Source organism: Lonchura striata, chromosome 9 (assembly GCF_050655825.1).
Source record: "Lonchura striata isolate lonStrDom1 chromosome 9, ASM5065582v1, whole genome shotgun sequence".
Taxonomy (NCBI): Eukaryota; Metazoa; Chordata; class Aves; order Passeriformes; family Estrildidae; genus Lonchura; species Lonchura striata.
Window position 1 is genome coordinate 2392494 of NC_140711.1, and position 24332 is coordinate 2416825.

General features: G+C 43.0%; 1 protein-coding gene and 1 long non-coding RNA gene across 2 annotated transcripts in view; one reads left to right on the forward strand and one right to left on the reverse strand.

Moving 5' to 3' along the window:
• Window positions 1–24332, forward strand: part of LOC110484829 (vesicle-associated membrane protein 2) — a 53661-nt gene that overhangs the window by 16552 nt on the left and 12777 nt on the right. Inside the window, exons 2-3 of the mRNA XM_021555754.4 lie at window positions 18474–18591; window positions 23656–23814. Of these exons, the coding sequence (XP_021411429.1) occupies window positions 18474–18591; window positions 23656–23814 (277 nt within the window). The remainder of the gene's footprint in view (window positions 1–18473; window positions 18592–23655; window positions 23815–24332) is intronic.
• Window positions 20933–23659, reverse strand: LOC146766566 (uncharacterized). Its single transcript, XR_014957268.1, has 2 exons — window positions 21659–23659; window positions 20933–21284 (listed from the first exon to the last, which is right to left on the reverse strand). It is a non-coding gene; the product is annotated as an uncharacterized LOC146766566 (long non-coding RNA).

The window sequence follows — 24332 nt, forward strand, 5'->3', positions numbered from 1 at the left end:
TTCAGCTGCTACAAAGAGAAATTACTCTGAAGCTCCAGATTTTCTTTTTTTTCTGATTAAAAAAACTAGAAAATAATTACAATTTAAATTAAATTATTTATTAAAGAAATAAATTAATTAAAATAAGTTAATTTAAAAATTTTAAAAATTAGCACTTTTTTCCCTAGGAATTTTAAAATGCTTAAGAGATTTTAAAAACCAAAGGAAACAAGTGCAGTAGTGACTGATGTGCATAAGGTTGGGAGACAATCAGTGATTAGTGGCTCATTAATGCTAAATTACAGAAACTAAACATGCATCATGTTCATTAATTGGTCTTGTACATGTTTTCACGTGTACCCCCAAGTGTATGATTTTGAAAGAGTTTTTATAAACTGAATTCAAAATGAAACCCTTCAAACCTGTCATCAAGCTGATCACAGGAGCATGTGCTTGCCTCCCTGTTAACCAGCAAACGTTCTTTGGCTGCTCTTGTGCTGTGTCTGTGTGGAACTGGAGCTCCCTCGGCTGCTGTAAGAACCTCAAAGCACTTGGAATATTTCGAACTGAATTGTTCCATCGTGCTTTTCCAGCAGGACCTTTCTTAATGGAGATGTGTTTGGACCACACGTTCAGTGGCCATACATCTGGATTTTCAGGCAAGCATTTTTAATTTTCTTCTGAACCAAGATCAATACGAACATTTGTGGTGGCATCTTTTATTTGTACTTTCAAAACACCCCACATTTTTTATGTTGTTTCACTGGGGGCAGCTGAGTGACTGAATGCAGAAGGAAAGCAGAGCAGCAACATTCTGTGGAAGCTGAATGATTGCTGCTCATGTCTTACACCACTTCCACATCAAATGAGCAGTGTCCTCGCCTGGGTAGACATGAGGTGTAAAACTGAGGAACAAAAGCAGCAGCAGAGGCTAAAAAGAGATGCATGCAAGGGTTTAAAATGGTGCTTGCTTTGGCCAGCCTTCCCCAGGAGATGCAGTTTGTGTGATTGCCTTTCCTCCATCCTGCTGAACTCGATGGAGCGGCGAAAGCCTCAGAGGTGCAGAGTCCTGAAAGCTGAGGAACATCAGCAGCAGGTGGAGGTGAGGCCCAGGAGTGCTGCCAGCTGGGGACAGAGGGCAGGAGCAGCCTGGAGCCTCTCCAGCTGTGTGCAGCTGTGTGCAGCTGTGTGCAGCTGTGTGCAGCTGTGCTCAGCTCCCAGCGAGCCTCTCCAGCTGTGTGCAGCTGTGTGCAGCTGTGTGCAGCTGTGTGCAGCTGTGCTCAGCTCCCAGTGGGGCTGGTGCTCCCTGAGGGAGAGGCTGGAGCAGAGCTGGGGATGTGTGGGAATCTGTGCTATTGATGATTCCGAGAAATCATCAATACTTTGTAGAAAGTCTCTGTCTGTCAGCCCCGCTGCCAAAGCAGAAGCCATAATTGGTCTGTGCTGGTTTCCAGGTTGTTTATTCTGTTTATCTCTCACATGTTCTGCTGCCCTGCCCAGCTCTGTCCTGCAGGGCAGCGTGTGGGGCTCTGCCCTCAGTGGGATGTGACAAACATTAAATACCAGAAACTCCCTGGGCTGGATTTACAAGAACGTGCCAATATCTGTCACCTACGTTGGACAGTGTGTCCCCAGCCTGAACCAACAGAAAAATGCCAACACCACAGTGAGACATGGAGGGCATGAAGAAGGAGAAAAAGGACAAGACACACCCAATTTCCTCCATCTTGTCCCTTTTGGACCCCTAATCTAGAATCCTAAAATTCTACTTTTGCACCCGTGCCACACTTAATTAATACTTATATCAAACACTCAGAGTTTGTAATTCATCCTGTAAGATTGCAAACTCTTTTGCATGGACAGAGATCACAGCCAGTGTCTGTGGGGGCTCTGTCCAGGGGGGTTCCTGACCCCTGCCAGGGTCCCAGACCTGCCAGGGAGCCAGAGGGAAGCCCTGGGTTCCCACAGGGATGTGGCAGGAACTGCAGGAATTGCAGGTTAGCAAGTCTTGCAAGGTGGTAACAGGTGAGCTAAAGGTGCTTGGTGACCAGGGAGGGATGTGGCAGCTTTGGATATGAAGCCAGGCTTCATTGGTTTAGTTCCTCGTGGAACAGTTCATAATACAACAACAAAAGTTGCTTTTTGCTGACAATTATAACATCATACAGCAGGGGATAAATGGAGTAATTGTCATTTTAGACCAGGAGAAGGGATAAGGTTCAGTATCAATAACAGCTCCTAGGGGACCCTAACCACAAAAAAAGGCAGAAATTGATGCAAAGTGAAGAAGTATGATAATATACCATGAGAGTTTGTTCTATAAATAAATAAGCCTGTGAATTGAGTATTTATCCTGCTTTGATGCATTTCATTTCCAAGCAAACCAACATAGAAATGAGAAACAAATGAAAATATTCTTTCCTTTTGGACTTTGGCTGTTGTCTCCAGTTGCACCAGAGGAAGCTGAAGGGGTGAGATGGAGCTGTACCCCACTGTTAAAAGCCCCTTGGACATTGCCTGATACACTTTGGAGTTGTGACAGTAATATTTTACTATAATTGCTTTCTTAAGGAGATGACAGGGTGCTGAAATTGCTGTCACTTTTTCTGCATGAGTTAAGCCAAAGATGTGTGATTCAGGCCTACTCACTGACAGAATGCTCTGAATTTACACGATTGGAATGTTCTTCGGATTAAAAGCAATTAATCAGGGCATTTCTCACCAGGAAAATGCCTGTGTCAGATTATCCCCTTTCCCTCTGTGATGGGAGGACAGTAATCCTACTGAATTCCAGCAAAATCCCTGAACTACCTGCACAAACCATCAGGTGGGGAGTTACATAAGGTCTGTAATTAATCCCTGATATAAAACTCTGCATGTTCAAGAGGGAAGGCTGAGTTAAAGTTCTTTCAAAACAAAACAAACACAAAACCCCCAAATCTAAAACAAACAAAACACCCCCCAAAAAACAAACCAACTGACCAAACAAACAAAACACCAAAACAGCAACAAAAAAACCCAGTACAAAGTGGTACTAGAACCTTCAGAAAAATAACCTTTTTCAGAAAATCAGGCCATTCAAATCTATTGAATCCCATGAAATGTTAGTAAAAATATTAATAAAAAGTGTTTGGCAAAAGGTGCCAGAAGGTTCTTTCTCATTCTGGTGCTGTTCAGGAAGGCTGTGTGTGGAAGCAAGCTGCAGGTTCTCTGGAGACTTGCCATAAAGGGTTGTTATGGGGTGTCAAAATACCAATAACCACTTCCAAACTGTTCTTTTATGCTGGTTTGAAGCTCCTGGAAGTATTGCTCTTAATCCACATAGGCACGGGGTGCATTGCAGCTGATTCTGCAGGGATGCACGTGAGTGCAACAAAATCATTGCAACTCTCAAGAATTTGCATTTGTTGTTAAAAAGCTGTGATGCTGTGCAATCACTTCTGATATTTCTAATAATTGTTCTACTATTTATGAGGTCCTGAGTCCTCAGGAGACTGACTGGGGGAAACCAGGGAATTTGTTCAGCTTTGTGCAGAGGAGATCAAGGCAGGATGCAAGAGAGGAGTGAGAAGCTGCAGAGTTGCTCCACTGCTAAAACGAGTTTGGATCCAATTTTTCTCCTCTTGTTTGTCCCCTGTGTGAGCACAGAGCAAAATATAATTTGCTTTACCCCTGCTTGGTTGGATGGTGGTGGTGAGACCGTGGGGATTATTACTGGAAAGGGAATGCTGCTCTTTTCACTCCTAAAGGATTCTGTTAGTGGTCAGTGACTAAATAAACAGTGTATGAGCAAAACAAAGCCTTTAAAATCAGCAGCAATCCAGAAGGTGAGATTGTTAACAAAATTACGTTTTTTTCTGCAGGTTATTGATTACATTTAATTTACTTGAATAACCTAGATGTAGCAGTGTGGAGAGATTAGCATAATCACCAAATGTATGCTTAATCTGAATTTAATAGCAATTGGTAAAAATAAAATTATTTCAGCTAGAAATTGATTTTTTTTCAAAGGAAGTGCAGCTTGGAACAGATACTAAGGCCAAAATGCCATTAAATCCTGATTTATTGTGTTGTGTAGATAGAGTGTTCCATGGTTTAGATTTTTATGCCACTGCAAGTTTTTTGAATTACAGCAGGGACTAGTGTGTTGATGTTCAATTTTTTAAAATTTAAATTTAGCCTTCATTTATCCATTTAAATTGATAACCCACTAATCGTGGATCATTATGGTTTTGTTTGCTAGACTGGAGAGTAATTTAATGTCTGACACCTCCCTGAGCTCTCATGGTTACTGGTTTTGAGGTACACATGCACAGATATTAATGAGTACATATTTGTGGAATTACTTCAGGTTCTAAAGTAGCATAACAAACTCTCCAGCTAGTAACTTCTATGATTTTGAAGTGAATACTCTACAGTTTATTATTTAACTTTTCAGTTCAGAATTGCCTATAAGAAGCCTGATAATCTAATTTATTTTTAATAGTGTAAAATAATCTCTCAGAACTTCTATTCAGAGGATTACTTACAAGCTGTTGGTTATTTTTATTTAAAATCTTATTGTAAAAATGGAAATGTGGTCTTTTCATCTAGGCTGGACTAATTCTATTATTTTCTCCTCCATTTGAATGCTGGAATCTGACTTCAAAATCTATTTTCCCAATAACTCTGTAGTTTGTCTTTCTGGTGATACTTGCCTTAGTTAAATATTTTAAATATTCACAGGCAGCAGGCCACAGACTGAAAATGTCAAGATTTTCTGAGTATATTATTAAATTATTTTTAACAAGTTGACTCTAATTAAGACTACAGAATTGAATCGAAACAGTTATAAAGAGAGGAGGCACAGAACAGGTTAAAATGTACTTTGCCAATGATTTCATAGACACTTCTCCAGAATAGATGTGGTTTATATCAAGGTGCAACTTTATCCAGAGAAGATTATAGCAAGGAAATTCTAGCAAGGAGAATTACTTGTATTCATTTCTGTACTGAATTCCTCTTTGGATATTCAGCCACTCTAGGGCTTCATGGATGAAAACAAAGAGCTTGATTTTAGGGATTTCATGCAGGCACCAAGATTTCCTTATATTCACAAGTCAAAATTCTTCCTTTTCTGGGTGCTGTGGTCTCGCAGCTGGTTCCTGGTTGCAGGGCCTGCACTGCTGCAGATGCATTTTGGGCACCCTCCCTGGGACCCTGGCCCTGAGCACTGCAAAGCATCCCTGCAGGGTTCATGCCTGTGGTGCTGGGACAGGTTCCAGGTGCTCAAAGAGCCTCCACATGTCCCAAAAAGTGCTGGGAAAGGGACAGACGAGGCAGGGGCAGCAGCCCTGGGCCAGCCCTGGAGCACTGCTCAGTCCCCCTGGAGACAAGGGGTGCTCAAGGTGGCTTCTCGAGTCCTTTTTCATACCCATTTTCTCTTTTCCATTGCAGTCGTAGGGGGAAAAGAAAAAAAAAAAATTAAAACCTAATTCAGAGGTAAATTTTCTGCCATAAACATTCCCAGTTATGTCAAAATCAGTTGCTGACATTGGGAACTGACTCACCTTGTGTGGTTAGTTCCCAAAATTTTTACTATCGGTCCAAACAATTTCCTGCTGCCATCTAAATAAAATCTAGGTTTGGTTACTATTACAACAGTAACCTATTGTTTAGTTAACTTTAAGGTGCCTTACTGGTGTGAAATGCTTGCAGATGTGCCAGCTGTGCACCTGGCACGGAGCAGCCCCTTCGTGGGCCAGCACCAGCAGTGTCACAGATTTAAGGTGGGACTTCCAGCTGGATCCTTGTAAAGCAGGGCTGCTTTGGGAAGATCTGCTGCACTCAGTGACCTTGCTGGCTTTCTGGAGGCACTGGGCTCTGCATGGACAGTGACTGATCTCCACAGGGGAGGGACTCCTGCTCTGCAGAGCTGCTGCTGCTCAGGAGCTGCCTGTGGTGTGAGGGGCTGGGAAAGTCATGGACAGGGAAGGGGAAAGGGGCTGATGGCAGAATGCTCCTGGCTGCTGCAAGTCATGCCTTAGGATTTTAGCTTTTGTATTTTCCAAATCCTTGTACTGCATCAGTGCACAACTCCAAACTCCATACAGAGTGTTTGCTACTGTCTTCACATTTTGGTCAGACAATAAATCCCTCTGGGCCTGAGATCCAAGGACACCCCACAGCCTCAGGCCCCAAAAAGTACAAACAAAAGTGAATTGGGGGAGCAAACTGAGGGTAAATCACTTCATTAGCTGAAGCTGTAATTACAGGATTAACCCTTGATATGTGAATGGACCAAACGTTTAATTGTCTGAAAAACTGGTGCCCATTGTCCACCTTGGGTGCAGCCTCTGGAAGGCTGTGGCTGCCCAGGGTGCCTTCAATAAAGACCCATTTCATTCTGCAGCTCTGCCCAGCCTCTGTTCTAGGTGGCTGGACACCCCCAAGCATCACAAGGAACTTGTGAATGAAGGTGCTGTTTAACCATCTCACTGGGCAGAAATTTGTTCCTTCACAGATAGGAGATCCATGAGTTTCCATGTTCTGCCACTCTATTGTCCCTGGTATCTAGGAAAGTTAGTCATGTGTGTGGGCCTTTTTTGTGTGCATTTATTTACTTATCACCACTTTCCCTTTTAAAACATCTCTTGGTTACCTAGGGAACTGGCTGCAGCCCTGCACATTCCTTCCTCTGTTTGCCTGGCATCAGGTGTGCCAGCTGAAGCCTTGGAGGGGCTGCCTGGAGCAGAGGCTGGACAAGATCAGGAGAATAAAGTGGGTATTTATTGAAGGCACCCTGGGTAGTCAGGGTGCACCCAAGGTGGACAATGGGCACCAGTTTTACAGACAGTTAAAAAGTTTGGTCCAATCACATATCAGGGGTTAATCCTGCAATTACAGCTTCAGCTAATTAAGTCATTTACCTCAGTTTTCTCCCCCACTTTTTTTTGTTTGTACTTTTTGGGGCCTGAGGCTGTAGGGTGTCCTTTGATCTCAGGCCCAGAGGGATTTATTGTCTGTCCAAAATGTGAAGACAGTAGCAAACACTCTGTATGGAGTTTGGAGTTGTGCACTGATGCAGTACAGGATCTGAAAACCACAAAACTAAAATCCTTTAGGCATTCTAAAAGGCATCCCAGCCACAGGGCTCCCAGCACTGGGAGTCTGGAGCCCACCCCACAGCTCTGCCCCACAGGGATGACTGCACTGCACAGGGACACAGGGGCCAAAAGGGAATAGTAATAGAGAAGTAATAACTCTGTCAGTGCATTGAATCTTGCTGCAGGCAGGCTGAATTTGTTGTGCACAGGTGGATGTAATTCCCAGTACTTAGTTGGGATAGCAGTAGAAAGTTATTTATTTTATGGAAATAGATGCATGAATAACATTCATATTTAAAGTATGTATCTGCTCCAGAACTGAAGTAGCAGGAGGTAATACTTGGCCCTTCAAGGGCTGTAACAGATGGAAAGGCTGAGAGAGCTTGAAGAGCAGCTTTGAGGGCAGGGAATGCCAACTAGGGGAACGTTTCAGTCACCTGAGTTCTGCTTTATTTACATAAACAGGAGTTTATGGTTGATTGTAAATGTGTTGTTTTGACCAAAGTGTCATTGTCACCAGTTCTTGTCACCCGAATAACATGGACAATTCAAATTTTTATTGAATCTTTGACTTCTAAAGCATAAATTTAAACTCAAATGTTCCTTCTCAATCCCAAGGACTTTTTATTTCCAAAGAAGGACATGAGAAACAAGTGGTTACTTTTGAAGTATTGTAAAAGTAATTAACTTCCAAGTTTCAGAGGAATGGAAAGCAAAGCAGAAATGCTCCTTCAGCAAATGAGGAGACTGTTTCCATTTACCCAGAGAGCCCCAAGGGTTGCTTGTGATGATGCAACTCACTGGAGATTTTCAGGCATGAAAATGTTTGGGCATTTTCACAAATAGCAAAAGGCAGTGTCTTCAATGTAACTAAGCTGAAAGATACAATCAGAGTAAGCAGGTCTTCACTGAATTAGCAGATGTTTGCAGATTTACTGGGGGAAGAATAGCAAAACTGGTGTTCAGTTTCTGGACTGTGGCATTTTGCAGATGTGCAGGTGTTCACAGCATTGATCACAGAGTGTGGCTGGGGGCTCCAGAAATCTCACTGGGGTCCTGGAAAAGGGATTTAAACATGATCTTTGTGTAAAGCAAAGATGGGCATTAAAAATCAGAGCTGGAGGGAAAGGCAGATGGTAAAATAAAGGTGGGAGCTTAGCCTAAGGAGAAACCACAAGGCTCTCAGGGATCCCATGAGGATGGGGAGTTCAGGGGAGCTGGCTGTAATGTTATAGACCAATCTTACTTTACATATTTTAAGTTTCTGTTAGGAGGTATTTAATGAATTCACATGCATTTATCACGTGATTTATTTGGCCAAATAATCTAAGAAATCTTTTTTAAAAGGTCTTTAAAGCTGTGGCTTTGATTTATTAAAAATATTTTGTGGTTTTGGAGGTTTTTTTAAAATTCAGTGAGAACTTGAAATGAGAAGTTACCATTTATTGCTTGAATGTATTTTATTGGTTAAATGAAATTCCAGTTTTAGGAATTGATGGATGTTGAAACTGGGAAGAAGGGACATGTGTGTGAATAACACTGTGGGAGGGTGCAGCCCGTGTGATAGGACACGTGGAAATGATAGCTGTGCTTCATGGAAGCTCTTCAGGAACTGACCATGACATTTTGGGAGAAATAAGGGTGAGAGTTTGGGTCTCTGTACGGATCCCTGTGCTGTTCTCTGACACTTGCACAGGCTGCTGTTTAAGTAATGAATAGGTGGGATAAAATATTCACTGCAGTTTTCTTGGCTGAGTAGCTAGACAAGATGTAAACTTAACCAGCCTCCTGATAATTAAGCTTTAATGTAAGTAGAGGTGGTAATTACCCTGTGAAGTTTAGCTGTGATGAAACTGCCACTGAATAGCAGTGGCAGATATATAGACAGGCTACAAAAACTCTTTGCTGCTGATGGAAAAGTGACTTTCTTCCATCTGTTCTGTTGTTTCTGGGACTTTAAAAACAAACAAACAAACAAAACCAGATTAAGAGCTGATTTACTTCTAAAATGCAGAAATTCTAAAATTCTTTAATTCTAAAATTTACTTCTAAATCAGCAATTCTGGGGAGTGATATGTAGGAAAATGGGAATCCCCCAAAGCCCTCCTGGCTTTTAATCTGAGTCTCTGAAAAGACAGGCAGAAAAACCATCCTTCACTCTTAAGAAAACACTATTTAAAAGCAAGGAATCAACCTCAGCACTCCTTTGAGAGCCTCCCTTGCTCTCTGTGGGCAGCAGCAGGGCAGTGGGAGCAGGGGATGCTGATCCAGGCTGCCCCTGCTCTCCCTGGGCACACCGAGGAGCTGGAAGCCCACACAGGGCTGGAGGCAGGGAGCTCCCTGCTCGGACTGCCCAGGGCGTCCAGCAGGGCTGGCACTTCAGGAGCATCAGGAGCATCAGGAACATCTGGAGCATCAGGAGCATCAGGAACATCAGGAACATCAGGAATATCTGGAGCATCAGGAGCATCAGGAACATCAGGAGCATCAGGAGCATCAGGAACATCTGGAGCATCAGGAGCATCAGGAACATCAGGAACATCTGGTACATCAGGAACATCAGGAGCATCAGGAGCATCAGGAACATCAGGAACATCAGGAACATCTGGCACATCAGGAGCATCAGGAACATCAGGAGCATCAGGAGCATCAGGAACATCTGGTACATCAGGAACATCAGGAGCATCAGGAACATCTGGTACATCAGGAACATCAGGAGCATCAGGAGCATCAGGAACATCTGGCACATCAGGAACATCTGGCACACCAGGAGCATCAGGAGCATCAGGAGCAGGAGCTTTGCCGGCAGCCCTGAGCTCCGGGGCCCCGCAGTGCCTCCTGCTCGGGAGGAGGGGCTCAGCCCGGGCTCAGCTGGGTTTGGGGCTGCTCTGGAGCTTCTCCTTCCAGCTGTGGGGCTCTGCAACGTGCCAGACCTGACCAGGGAGCTCAGCCTCACTGGGCTTCTCCAAACCTACTCCAGCCTGAGCGTCCTGAATTCTGGAAACGTTTCTCTAGCAACGTGTTTGCTGTTTATGTCTGTGCCCTATAGTTTGTTATCGAGGCAGGCTGCAGTTCTTAGCTCCCAGTAAGCAATGATGGTGACTCATTTTTTCTTTTATTCTTGCTTTGTTTCAGATGTGTCTCACCAAGGCTCTGAGTAAAGCTTTGTTCTCTTAGGCTTCCTCTTTCTCACAACCTGCTGTACTTTGGTGATCTATGCTTTAAACCAGCATTGTGTGTTTGCAGTCAGCTTTCTTTCCCTAATTTCACATCAGTAACTTAGAGCAAGAAAAAGAAAGGCTTTGTGTAATCCAGGATTTAGTATTTTATTTTATTTTATTTTATTTTATTTTATTTTATTTTATTTTATTTTATTTTATTATTTTATTTTATTTTATTTTATTTTATTTATCCAGTGCTATCCAGGATTTGACTTCTCTGCTGGATCTCTTCTTTTTCTTGGTTTGTTGGGGTTTTGTCACTGAAGCTGAGGGGGGTTGTGTCTTCTTATGGCCAGTAAAAGCACTTTCCTATTTTTGGACTAAAATTCCTTCAATAAAATTTTCTAGGGAGAAAAGTGCACCTCTTCCTGTGATGTCAGTCTTTGGGTTCTTTTTCCAGGTGTGTAACCTCAGTGTGCAGGACAGAGCTGAAGGTACTGAAGTACCAAAGGGATTCAAGGACCACTTCAGCTCATGTGAACCACATTGACATAACTGATGGGGCCAATGAGCATAAGGAACTTTGGCAAAAGAAAATTCTGGTATTTTTTTGTAACCACAGGTTCATTTACATACACTAGATTTCATTTATATTGAAACAGTAACATTTTTGAGAGAAAATTTGGCACAAAAATCAGGTCTGTGATCTGTTTTATTGCCTTTAGCCCACATCTTCACCCAGATAATTCAAGGTTAAAAAAATGAAAAGCATCAAAAAAATTAAAAAGGGGAAAAAAGGAAGTTTGTGTTCTTTCAGCTGGTGAAGAGAAATTATTACAGGAACCAGAAACCTGCCAATTCTGAAACCTTGTAAGAATTAATAGAAGGTGCAGTTAAATACTACCTAGGAACTAGAGATAACTCTTCCTTCTGAAAACTGACTTTTGTGCAATACAGTGTTTTGGTGTTCTGTGTAGACATTGCACTAAAGATAGATTTTAGTTATTAACTGCTATGAACATATCAGAGAAATTATTTTCCATATGTTTTACTAAGCAAATTCCTATCTGAAAGCAGCCTGATGGAAATTAAGCAAATTATGAATTTAAACAAGCAAAATGTAGAAAACCATAAATTACATTTGTCTCTTTTTACAATATAATGCTAATATCTGTATAATTACTAAGAGAAAGGTTTTTTCTTATTGTTTACACCTGTATTTGATTTCATTCTCTAATGAAAATAAATCTCATTTAGTATAAAAATTACAACTAGTTTCATACCATCCAGTGAGAAGTAACCCTTTTCTAATAAAAAACACATAGTATGGGACTAAAATTGGTTGAAGTTACATGTCAGTCTGTGGAAATTGCCACAAAAGGAGATTTACTTTGGAATTGTTTTTTTCAGTGCTCTGCATGTAAGTGTATAAATCTGCAGATGTGAAGATGGGACTGGTCAAGTGGGATCAAATGCATGGCTTAAAGTTCTCCATCAGTAACCTGCATTAATTCTGAACTGCTGAACAATGTGGACAAAGATTGAGATCTGCCTTATTATTGTATCCAGCAGTAAAGTGTCTGGAAATGGAAATGTTTCTAAAATAATACTGCATTATAGATGTCAAAAATGAAGATGTGAGAAATAAAAATATTTCTCTGTTCTCGGTAGGAAAGGAAACACAAGAACTTCACAGTCATAACACAGATAGCAAATAGTGTTTATGAAAAAAATTTCAAGATGCAGGTATGTAAATCCAAGGGCTTTAAATGATGAAAGAATGTTCTTAAAAACATCACCATAGATCAAATTTTCCTCTAATCCTTAAAATTAGTAAGCAACATTCATTTGGCTTGAAGAGAGGACACTGAGGAAGATAAATCAGTTGGTCATTACTGACTTAGCAAATGTTGATCAAACTCGAGACAATGTCTTAGGGTTCCTCTCCTTTTCCTCTGTGTGCATATTTAGTACACCAGATGGTTAATGCAGTCATAATAAACTAGTGGGAATATTTCATTAAATGTTTCCCAGGACATTAAATGCAGAGTATTATCCTTTGGCTGGTGATCAGAGTAAATATTTGGCAATAAGGGAGAGTCCTTGTAGAATATTGTTGGTAATGCATGAAAAGCACATTTGAGAACAGAGCTGTGTTCAAAGCAGGACTTTCTTTCCCAAATGAAGACATCTCAAATGCTAATGCCTTCTGTATGTGGGGTTGTGTTCTACCACCAATCCACTATTACTCATTACACAGGGATTACAAATAGCATGAGGAATAATTTGAAATTTGATAGTCCTGGACTAGAATTAGTCTAAGCTTGTAGCCATTTACTTGTCAATAGTCACATTTTTACTGAATACTGAAGGGCTCAGATAGAAAAAAAAGCACAATGAAGAGCAAATCTCTGTTCAAGCAGTGATGCCTCCCTTGGAAGTGAAGGGAGCCTCTTTGCTCTTGTTGGGAGCTAATTCTACTCCCTCTGTGAGGTCTCAGAGGGCTGAAAACATCTTTCTGTGGTGTGAAAATCCCTCCAGCCACAGTCTGCAAATGGCCACCAGCCCAGCAGTGATACTGCTCTGTCAATCAGCTGTTGTCTCCTCAGCCTAACCAGTTTTATGATACCATGGCTTTCTTTACTCCCATTTGCTTGTTCCCCTGCAGAAGTGAGATGAGTAGAATGAAAACAAGGATAAACCTAGCTCATTAATATAGGCTGGTTAGTAACAGGAGGGGGAATGATGAGCTAGAAAGCTGAAATATGTACAATTAGTGGGCAGCTGAACTGAAAAGCACATTACCCTACTGGGAGCATCCCAGAACTGGAGGTGGTGGTCTCCAGCCAGGGTTGTCTTTTGGAGAATCCTCTCACCCTGCAGGCAGAGAACATCATTACCTACCTGTGAGAGGAATGGGAACCTGAAGAACACTTAATTTTATGGGGGTGCTAGAAGTGTCTCTGCACCTCTCCTGACAGAATTAGTGTGTGGTTTTCAAAGAGTAACAGGACCTGCCATTTGGCACTATCCCATTCACTGTGGGAAAACAAACAAAAATTGGTAGGAGGTGCTGGAGTGGATATTTGATGTCTCTTTCCTGGACACAAGGAGAAACATGACTGTCCTCCCACAGCTGTGGCAGGCCCATGCTGTTAAGTCTGTTCAGTTAAGGACTTGAGTCTGGAGGGCTCAGAATCATGAGGAATTTAAATACCAATTTCTTTGAGAGGTGACACCTGACTAGAGGAGCACAGAATCTGAGTCTGCTCTGTTGATCACACTGGGTTTTGTTAGGGTTGTGCCAAACTTCACATGCCCACACTGATTGGTAAAAAAGCTTTTTTAGCTAGGCTTGGCTGAACTGACCTCGTGCAGAAGTAAAACCCCATGGGGTAGCACCTGATTAACACAAAGCTGGAAACCTGCAAATTCCTCCAGGATGCAGAAATCTCCAAGCACAGTCAGTACAAACTATCCTGCAAACTATCAGTGGGAAAATTGGTTTAGCTGTTACTGCATAGGAAGAAAAAGCAAGTTCAAAACTAACAGCAAACCCCCAGGGCTACAAAGCTCCTTTATTTCCTCAGAGACCCTCGTGCCTCAGAGCTTCCCAGTGCATCCCAGTGCCCAGATGAACCTTCCCTGCACCAGGGACAATGGGAGATGGGTTTGTTTCTGCAGCTGCTCCTTGGGACAGAATTTTCACTGACGTGCACTGAAATAGTGTATAAATTTGCATCTATAGCCAATTTTGATACTTGTTTTAGGGTTAAATCTCAAGAGTACAAAGCTGTGGTAGTGTTCTGATTTATTTTATAGTTAAACAAAGAGGTGTTTGTGGTGTATTTTTCAAATGCCTTTGAAACCACAGACTGTCAGACTCTACTTCCACAGCGAAGCCCAAAGGAGTGGGTGCCTTGTGAAAGGGTTCATGTGGAAAAAGTGTCTTAAATATGTGTAAGTTACAACAGTAAATATGTACTACACATATATGATACCTGAACAGTAAAAAAAAAAAAAAAGGGGACAAGAGGCAGTGCAATTTTGTTTTATTTGAACAACAGAGAAAGGGTTTGAGGGAAGAGGACTCAGACTGGGGTTCTAAAAAATTGCCTGCTTTTTTTGTTCTTGGTAGGGATCATGAATCAGATCTGCTGCACTGATGCACCCTCACTGCCCCTCCCCTGAGCTCTGCCAGCTGACACCCCCTAAAGCTCTGATGGGATTCTCACTTCCCATGTGCTGTCAGCTTCAGCTTTTCTCACTGTCTACAGAAAATAATTCCTGCTGCTAGAAATAGGTTGTGAGCTCTGACTCGGGTCAGAGTTGGAGAGGAGGGCAGTGAAGAGGGCTGGGCTGCTCCACCTTTCTGTGCATGGAGAAGTCCCTTCATCCCCCTGTACCTGTTTCCAGCCGGATGTGGGAATAACAGCTTTTCCTTAGCTCCGTGCAGTGCAGTTAGGATAAGGACTTTGCAGGGATTAGGTCTGTAGTTGGAGGCTTTAAAATCACTTTGGATGGATAAAAGAAGATGCTGAAAGCAGCCTTGGAGGTCCTCATGTGAACTGTACCAAGGCACAGTGGTGCCTTGGCATCCTCCTGGTATTTGCCTCTCCCTTCTCTAGCCTGACTAAGTGAAAAAATTCTGCTGTGTAGCTCACAGATATGAACAAAAATGAAAGTGTGTGTCAGATGGTTTCCCAAAATATTAGATGAACAATCATCCTTAATGCTTTTTCAGCCAGTGCTGAAATGCAAAACAGTATCACTGGATATCTCCAATTCTCTTTTAATTAAGAGCTGCAGCTGCCTTTAACTGTCAGATCTAAACAGCAAGCTGCTTCCAAAACATCTCAGCGAGATGACAAATCTCTTAGTCATGACTTTGACCTACCAGTTTCAGGCCCAACTGGAAGAGCTGAGGATGTCTGAGTCAACTGAGACCATTTTGCTGAATCACTCAGAAAATCCTGAACATTTCTTCCAAGGTGGCTGCAAGCACAGAGCCTGCAGTGCTTTCACTCTGGTGGCTGCTTCTCTGACCCATCCAAATCTGCTGGTGCTCTGATGTCTCAGAGTGCTTGCCATTTAAGAGTATTTTTCACCAACAATAACAGAATTTTATTCCTCTTTCAGAATTAATTTGACTTATTCTTGGGAATGGCAGTTCTCAGCACCAATAGTAATTTTTTTTTTCCTTTTCCTAAAAACACGTACACAAGTCTGATGGCTAGGGGCCTAGTGATGGAGCTTTAATATGGATTTTGCATTCTTTGTAGCTCGCCAAAAATCATGTCAGACCATGAGAAATTATACTTTAAAGTTGTGATGCTTCATGTTATTTCAAAAGGAAGCTTCTACAACATAGTGCTAATATTTTTGCATAAATTTCTTTGAATAACACTTCTGAGAAATTATAAGCTGATACAGCATGGTAGAGAGGCAATAATAGAAGAATTATGTAAATGTAGGCTGGACTTTAATTCCAGAATTTTTGCTCTATGATATCACAGAGAATGTGCTTTCAAGTGATGCAGACCTTCAGCTCCCTTTTTTACCAGAAAGCTTGGATTAGATTTTAGGTAATTAATTAAGACGGGTATGTTAATTACGAGCTTGCTGTGTCTTAGCATGAAGATTGTCACCTCTCTTTGGAGGTTGCAGTAGCTCCTGCTGGATGGTCAGGGCACCTGGAAAAACACCCTCCTTCCCATCATCTCCTGCCTTGTGCAGGGAGCAGAGAAGCCCCAGAAAATGCAGCCGGAACCAAATTAGATGGCAACAAGAATGCTGGAAGAGAACAACCTTGAAAGTGTCTACTGTATGTCAAGTCATCTGAAGGACAGCTTGGGAGCTGCAAAAAAAGGGATGAGAATTACTAGGCAGAAAAGGCACATGGCAGAGCTCCAAATTTGGAGTTATCTCGTAGCTCTGACCAAGAGCATCACTGAATTTATAAGCTCTGCTTAGAGCAAAACATGTGGCAGGGAAAAGCTCTTCTCACATACTCCTCTTCTGTAGTCTCTGGGATTCCAACAGTGCATAACTCAAGAGAGGAGCTCTCTTGATGTTTGTAGTAGTGACACAGTGTTCCCACGGACAAAAATCTGCTTGTGTTGATTGGGAAAATGCCTATTTACTTCCTTAACTGCAAAGAAGTTTTACAATTTTAATTTTAGCTCTGTTGTTGTACCAGGATCTCCCTTTGAGGCTGTTGATGCTCCAGGGAGATCTTGTTTTGTGTTGTGTGTGATGTACATTACGGATTTTGCTCCTTTGTGGCAACTCAGAATAAATCCAGTTGGGATGCTGGCCTGAGGCCATGGATGGAGTGCTTCCCTGGCAGGTGGCAGCAGCCTCTGCTTCTCATGGTTTCAGTAGTGGCCGTGAGATCCTCGGGGATGAGCAAGGAGGATGGTTCAGTCTCTGCACTTTCAGCTCAAGCTTGCTAATGCCACTCCCAGCCCAGGTAAAGAGTGCAGTGTGAGCCCCAGCAGTGCTGCAGCTCTGCTGCTCCATCTCTGCAGCTTCTGGGGCTGTCCACGGGGATCTCAGCCCCCAGGCAGTACTGTCAAACTGAATTTTGCAGCTGAAGGCACATTTGGGGAGCTAACTTCGGTGCCCCAGGCGTTTTGACAGTGTATTAATGAGGCTGCAATTCCAGCAGCATTAATCAGAGCCCGGGATGTAGAAGGGAATGATTCACAGAGAAACACAGTGTTCTCTCAGTCTGTCACTGTGGGAAGGCATTGGTAATGCATGAGTGGGATTTGTGATATTTTTTAGTTCACATGCTCAGGGATTTCCTCTGCAGCTTCAGGAAAGGTTTTATTTCCCTGTGGGGAGCAGTGAAGGGGTCCCTTGGAAGAAGAGGTGAGGTTTCACAGGGTAGAGTGTGGGTGTGAAGGATGACTGGCTCAGGGACACTGCTCAGGCTGGTGGAGTGATTTGTCTGCACAGTCACACTCTGAGACAGCCCAGATGTGTTGCTGGATTTTCGGGACACTTTGTTTTGTCCTTTGTTATCCAGCAGACTGGAGAAAGGCAGTGCTGCAGGTCAGGGGCTGCTGTGCAGAGGGTCAGGGCTGTGCTCACACTCATCCAGGGCTGTGGATATGCTGAAGCTGCTCTGGTGAGCATTTTGGGACCAGGACTGGGGAGGGTCAGCACTGCTGGTGCCAGAGATGACTGACTTCATGCTGTGTGCAATTCTCACCCCCACTTCCTCCTCCGTTTCTTCTCCTCTCTTCTGTTTGTGATGGATGTGATCTCCTCCTGTTTCTGTTTGTTTCCTTCTGTTTATCTTTGCTTGGTGAAGTGCAAGCAGGAGCAGGGCAGTGCTTCACTCAGCACAGCCCATCTCCTGCTGCATTCACAGAGTACCAGAGCAGCCTGGCTTTCCTTAGGGGGACATAAGCTCTGCCCTGCTCCTCAGGCCAGTGATCAGTTTGGCCATTGGCCTAATTGACAGTAGATAACTTGAGCTGTTTGCCATTTAAAAAAAACAGCAAGGGAGGTTTGATAAAGTCCCATCAAGGAATAGTGTAAAAACTGATTGTGGTATGAGAAGGAACGGTGTGGGAAATGGATTTGTAGAAAATTTTCAAAACTTGACAGAAGGCTCACATAGTATGCCTCCGTATACAAACCTTGAGATAAGAAATTCTGACTTAGCAATGCCATGGAATAGGACAGACATTGCTGAGAGAGAAATGGATCTAGAAACAAGTTTCAAAGGATGGCCTTACAAAAAAGACTAGGCTTTAGAGAAATAGAACTATGAAAGATGCATTGTAGTAGGACCCACGAGGGATATTTTTAGATTATTAACTTCAAGGCATTTATGGCATTGTGTGGCAAAAGCTGATAGGCCAAGAAACGTTTATAAACGTATTGTAATTAGGAAATAGTTGGCTTCTGATTGTGATGGTGTGAATTATAACATCTGTATTGTCTCACCCTTCTCATGAGACTGAAAATGGAATAAAAGTGTTTAAAATTCCTCTCAGTTGCCCCATGTCGGGGTCAGAAAATAGTATTGTCCAACAGAATGGAGCAGTAGGGCTGTGATCCAGGAATGGAAAACAGGTATTGAAACAATTGAAAAGTCCTTTGAAGAAGAAGAAAGTACTTTGAAATTTCAAAAGTTCTTTGAAGAAATAGGTACTTTTTACCAGTTCCAGAAAAGGGGTCGTGTACAAATAAAGATGGTTTGGGTCACTTTGGTTCTCTGGTTTTGTCCTAGGTCTGTTCCAGCATCTGCCCAGGGTCCCACAGGGGCTGCAGGGGCTGCAGGGCCCCCTCCTGCCACCAACGTGTCCAGCAACAAGAGGCTGCAGCAGACACAAGCCCAGGTGGACGAGGTGAGTGCTCCAGCACAGGAGCTGCTGGGCTCGGTGCCTCCCGTGTGCAGCTCCTGCTCATCTGGAGGCACTGGCTCCAGGAAATGAGATCCAGCAGAGGAGGCAGACAGTAAAGAGAGATCCTGAATATAAACATCCCTGCACAGGAACAGCTCTGCAGGTTAAATGTGGGCATTACTGCCAGTTCAGGAATTCCTCCCAGTCAGTCTGGTTAGGAGGAAATGTCATAGTGGAAGCAGCTCTTGTAAGTGTGTTCCTGCACTCCTAAAGGTGAGATGCTAATTTCTCAGGCTGTTTCACAGAGACAGAAGACCATCAGCTTCTCCCAGACTGATCAAAACCACCAGAACTGAGTCACTGAGGGCGGGGTTCGTTAGCAAGAGCTCAACTGATTAATCATCACAATTCATTCCCAGAGAAAGGCAGCCACACATGATGGCATAACAGCATCTCTCAGAAATCCCCACTCCTTTTGTTGATCTTGGAGGACCATGTGCCTGTTCCAGCTTGGATCCTTAAACTCTTGTCTTGGCTGTAGTGCCAGAGTCCCTCCAGCTCTCTGGGAATGGGAGCAGTGAGCACAGCCCTGCTGCTGTGGTCCCTGGCTGTGCCAGGAGCACAGTGGCAGCTGTGGCATCCTTACACACCTGCTGTGTGCATTAGTGTGCTGGGTATTAAGGAAAGAATATTGTTAAACCCCTCCAAAGATTAAGTACCTTGTTGCTTGCTGTCTGTGGTGAAGTGCACAGAGCCCGTGTGATCCTTAAATGCCAATTTGATAAAACACACATTAGAAAATATGTACTTACATGCCCTAAGGCCTTTATTTTCCAAAGCTTCGGGCATGCTTTAAAGATAGCAGAGAAGACCTCAAAATATCCAACTCAAATGAATTTCTTAAGATGAGTTAAATACACCTGTCAAAATGGGCTTTGTCTTTTTAGAAGCTTTTCTTTGTTGAACATCTGGAACAGTGGCTTTCTGGTCTCCACACTGTTGGTGCTCAGGTGTGTTTACAACATCCTCTGGCTGCAGAAATGCCTGCAGAAATGTCTAGACTAGGTTCTCTCTTTATCTCTTTATTTCCTCTTCCAGTGGGGAAAGGAATGTTACATTTTAACTTCTACCTTTGTTCAGAATAATGAAATAAATTTCTTGTCCTGAACATGTTACATCATGAAGGTCCTGTAACTGTTTATATGAATGACAGCAAAAGCAACCGTCCCTAAAAGATGATAAAAATTGCTTTTTATTATCTTAAAATGAGTGATGCCTGACAGATACATAGGGCTGTTCAAGTAGATCAGTAGAGATGGCATCAGTGAGGGTAGTGAACTCCTGCTTTGTGTTGTATTCTGGCTCTATTCACTCAGACCCATGAAAATACATTTTTTTGTGGAGATGATTACATAATTTTGGTGGTTACTCTTGCCCAGTATGGGGGGACAATGACTAGTTCTTGAATTTGAGGGTTATGTTGGTGAAATCCAGGATTCCTGGGGGATTTGCCTTCCATTTGAGGGAGAGGCTGCAGTTGATAGAGAATCACAGAATTATCTAGGTTGGAAAAGAGCTTTGAGATCATCTAACCCATGCCATAACACCTCCATGTCGCCCAAACCCTGGCACCCAGTGCCACATCCAAGCTTTGTTAAACACCTCCAGGGATGGTGACACCACCCCCTCCCAGGCAGACACTTCGTGCCCAGTCACTCTTCCAGTGAAGAATTGTTCACAGGTTTGGAGCTGATAGCACATGGTCAGCAGGTCCTTTTTAGCAGGGCAATCACAAGGTAAGAATGGCCAAGGGAGGCAAACTGGCACTTCCAGCACTGTGAGGTCACTGGGGTGACACTGGTTTGTAACACCAAGGGATCCCGTGTGTGATGTCATGATGATTTCTTTTATTTTTTCTTTTTATTTACTTTTTATGTATTCTCAATGCCCTTAACATGCATATTTGTAATTTTTAAAACTTAATATCTTAACATAGTGATGGTATTTTGGTAGGCCAGAAGGCCAAACATCTTAAAAGCCTTCCAGCTGGGGACTGGAAAGCATTATGCTCTCTCGAAATACCAAGGTCCCTTCTAAAACATATCTTGTAAACCAAAATTGGGCTCATCTCAGGGGGGAAAATTTTAGAATAGGGAGATGTCACACCATTCAATTAAACCTCTCATTGAGGCATCTTTATTAGATATGCTAACAGGAAAGGTCTGTAAATTTATATACACATTCGACTGTGTGTGCACGCACACACCGTATTTAGCATATTGCACCTTGATGAATTGTTGTACTGATTACTTGGGGTGGCTACTAGAACACAGGCTGGACGAGATTCAGAGAATAAAGTGGGTATTTATTGAAGGCCTTCAATAGCTACACCCTGGGCAGTCAGAAACCTCCCAGAGGCTGCACCCAAGGTGGACAATGGGCACCAGTTTTTCAGACAATTAAAAGTTTGGTCCATTTACATATCAGGGCTTAATCCTCCAATTACAGCTTCAGGTAATGAAGTCATTTACCCCCAGTTTTCTCCCCCAATTCACTTTTGTCTGTACTTTTTGGAGCCTGAGGCTGCAGGGTGTCCTCGAGTTTCATGCCTGGAGAGGAATTGTGCGTGAATAAGAGGGAGAGCAGCAGCTGGCAGAGAATGGAGCAGAGAGCCATGCACTAATGCAGCGCGGGAGCTGAAAAATAGAAAAGCTAAATCCTAAGGCATCGGTACCATGAAGACACTTATTAAACACAAAGTGAGCTGCTTTGTCCCGTCCCTCTCCCGCCGTGCCGGGCGGTGGCAGCAGAGCCCGGCCGGAGCCTCGCCCGCCGCTGCCGAGCCGCCCGGCATCCCCCCGGCATCCCCCCAGCATCCCCGCCCGGCATCCCCCCGGCATCCCCCCAGCATCCCCGCCCGGCATCCCCCCGGCATCCCCGCCCGGTGTCCCCGCCCGGTGTCCCGCTGCTCCGCGTCCCGGGCCCCGCTGCTGCCCCGGGCACCCCGCGGCTCGTCCGCTAAGGCCCGGGCAAACTTCTCTTTATTTATTTGACAAAAATGAAATCTCACCCGGGCAAATCTCGCTGCAGTCAGTAAGCAGTTCTGGGGAAACAAGCAAACGAACAAAACCAAACGCAAAAACAAACGAACAAAACCCATCAAAAACCCACAAGCAAAGCCACCAAACAAAACAAAAAACCAAACCTAAAACCCCCAAAACAAAACAACATAAAAAAAATCCAAAATCCCAAAGTAAAACCACAACAACAACAAAAATAAACAACAAACAAACAAACAAACAAACCCCAAAACAACCAAACAAAAAAACCCCAGAAATGAACAAAGAAAAACCCCCAACCAAACCCCCAAAAAACTAAGAGAATGGGTAGGAAATAGTAGAGTATTTTGTTTCAGCATTTTCAAATGGTTTATAATTTTCACTACAAATCATTGTACCAAGATAAAATTCAACTGAATACTAGCTGAGAAATCAATACTTTAAGAAAATTATTATTGTTTTATATGAAGTTAAGTGCTTTGAAGGTTTTGGTTTGGAAAAGCAAGTAAGAAAGTTTGGATTAGGTTTGATAGACAAGTGAAACAAATATTTTGAGACCTTTTGCCAGTCCTGTTAAAGATTCTTTCACTACCTATTTCCTCTCACTGTATTTGAATAATGTATCCTCTAAATAATTCTGGATTTTTTTAGGTAATAGTTAAATTTTATTAAATATGTATAACATGGAATTCCTTATTATAGAGTATGAGAATTAACAGACCATCAGCCTCATTCACTGCTAGAAAAATTTGACACAACTTTACTGAGATTGTAACACTGACATTTGCATTAGGGGTGACTTTCTACAGGATTTCTATTTAGTTATTGGCTTGCTAGAAGAGAATTTTCACCTTACTCAATGTATAAAATAAATGTATGAACAGCCCTTGCCTTGTATCCTGGCTGTGCAATGAGCCTGAGCTCTCTGCTATTCTTTGGGCTGAATTTGCTCAGGTAAAACATTCTCCTCCTCCACTTCCAAGCAGGACTTCAAATCATGGCTGAGAAGTCGTCTTGCCCAAAAGATGTGCAGACTAAGAAAATTGTTTGGTAAGGAAATGCACACAGTTCCCTTTAGAGTGGCCTTTATCTGTCTGGTTTCTCTACTTCAGGTGAGAAAGGTATGAAATGTGCAAGGAAAATAATGTCTTGTTCTTAGTGATGTCGGTCAAATTGTGCTGTAGAGATCTTCATCAGATCTTTGTATAAAAGTAGTCAAAAACTTTAATGAAAGTAACTGTGGTGTTTCATGATGTCTCTGTTTTCTACCTCACAGGGCATCCAGCACAGTGTAGCTCACTGAGGGTGTTTCACAGGCTGGGGTGTTGAGGCAGTGCCCAGGGGATGCCATCTCACACCATATGGCAAAAGGCTGGGTACCATTGTTGCTGCTTTTAGACTATTGTGGGGCTAAGAATGATTTATTGCCAAGATAAACGTCAGTCTCAGAGGCTGTGAGATTTCAGGGGAGCAAGCATTCAGCCATAGCTCAAAGTAGTAACAAGTTCTTCATTACAAGGCAATATAGAACTTTCTGATCCAATGGACAGTTGCCACTGGGTTTATTTTGCTTTTCTAACCTGTCACTTTTACTTAATTTTGCTGCACTGCGGGTACTTTTACCGATGGGCTCCTATCTCACATACACACAAATGCTTCTATTATAACATCTAAACTCTCAGCTACTCTATCCAACCACACCCCTACACTATAAACCCTTCACCATCTTATCAATGCAGTTTCTCACTATCTAAAGGCATGTTCTTACTTACCACTATAGAAACCTAAGTTTATGTTTTTTCTGCTTAATGTCTGTGTACTTTATTTTTACATCAATCCAAGCTTCTCCCGGGGCTGCAAAGCAAACCCTCGGGTGTCTGTGGAAGTTTCTGGTTTTCCATTTCCCACAGCTGGGTTTAGGATGAGGTGTGACATTCCAGGGTGTGACCAGGTGGGCGCCCCTCAGCTGTCCTGTGGGAGGAGTCTCAGGTGTGTCTGTGCCTCACAGGTGGTGGACATCATGAGGATGAACGTGGACAAGGTGCTGGAAAGGGACCAGAAGCTGTCGGAGCTCGACAACCGGGCAGATGCATTGCAAGCAGGTGCCTCACAGTTTGAGACTAGTGCAGCCAAACTGAAGAGGAAATACTGGTGGAAAAATTGCAAGGTAAGGAATACAAATCCTTGTTCAGAAGCACTTTATGGCAGAAATTGCTTTCTCTTGCATTTAGTGGGACTTTGCCTGCAGGATGGCACCTCTGAGTCATCTCTTCTCGTCAAGGTGAAAATAAGTGCCTTGACCTCGAGGCTCCAGAAGTCAAGCAACTTTGATCTTTACCAGAACCCATAATTTCTGCAGTATATAAAATGTAGATACAATTTTTGATGCTTCCCCAGTGCCTTCAAATAGGAATGGGAAAGCATTCCCTGTCAATTTGTGTCAGTTCTCTGTGGGAACCACGAAACCTGATCAGGTGCAGTGAATTCTAACAGTGGGAGAAAAGAAGTTTTTTCCTTGTGGGGATCATCGATTTGACTTTTTTTTTAGGATGTTAAACCATAAAGAATGCCCAAAACTGGGTTCCACAAACTTCTGTGAGAAGGGAGAAAATGGCAGTCTCTTATGAGGAGGGGCTGGTTAGGATAGAGCAGGGCTTTGATCAACCAGCTGCCTTCTCTGCTGTC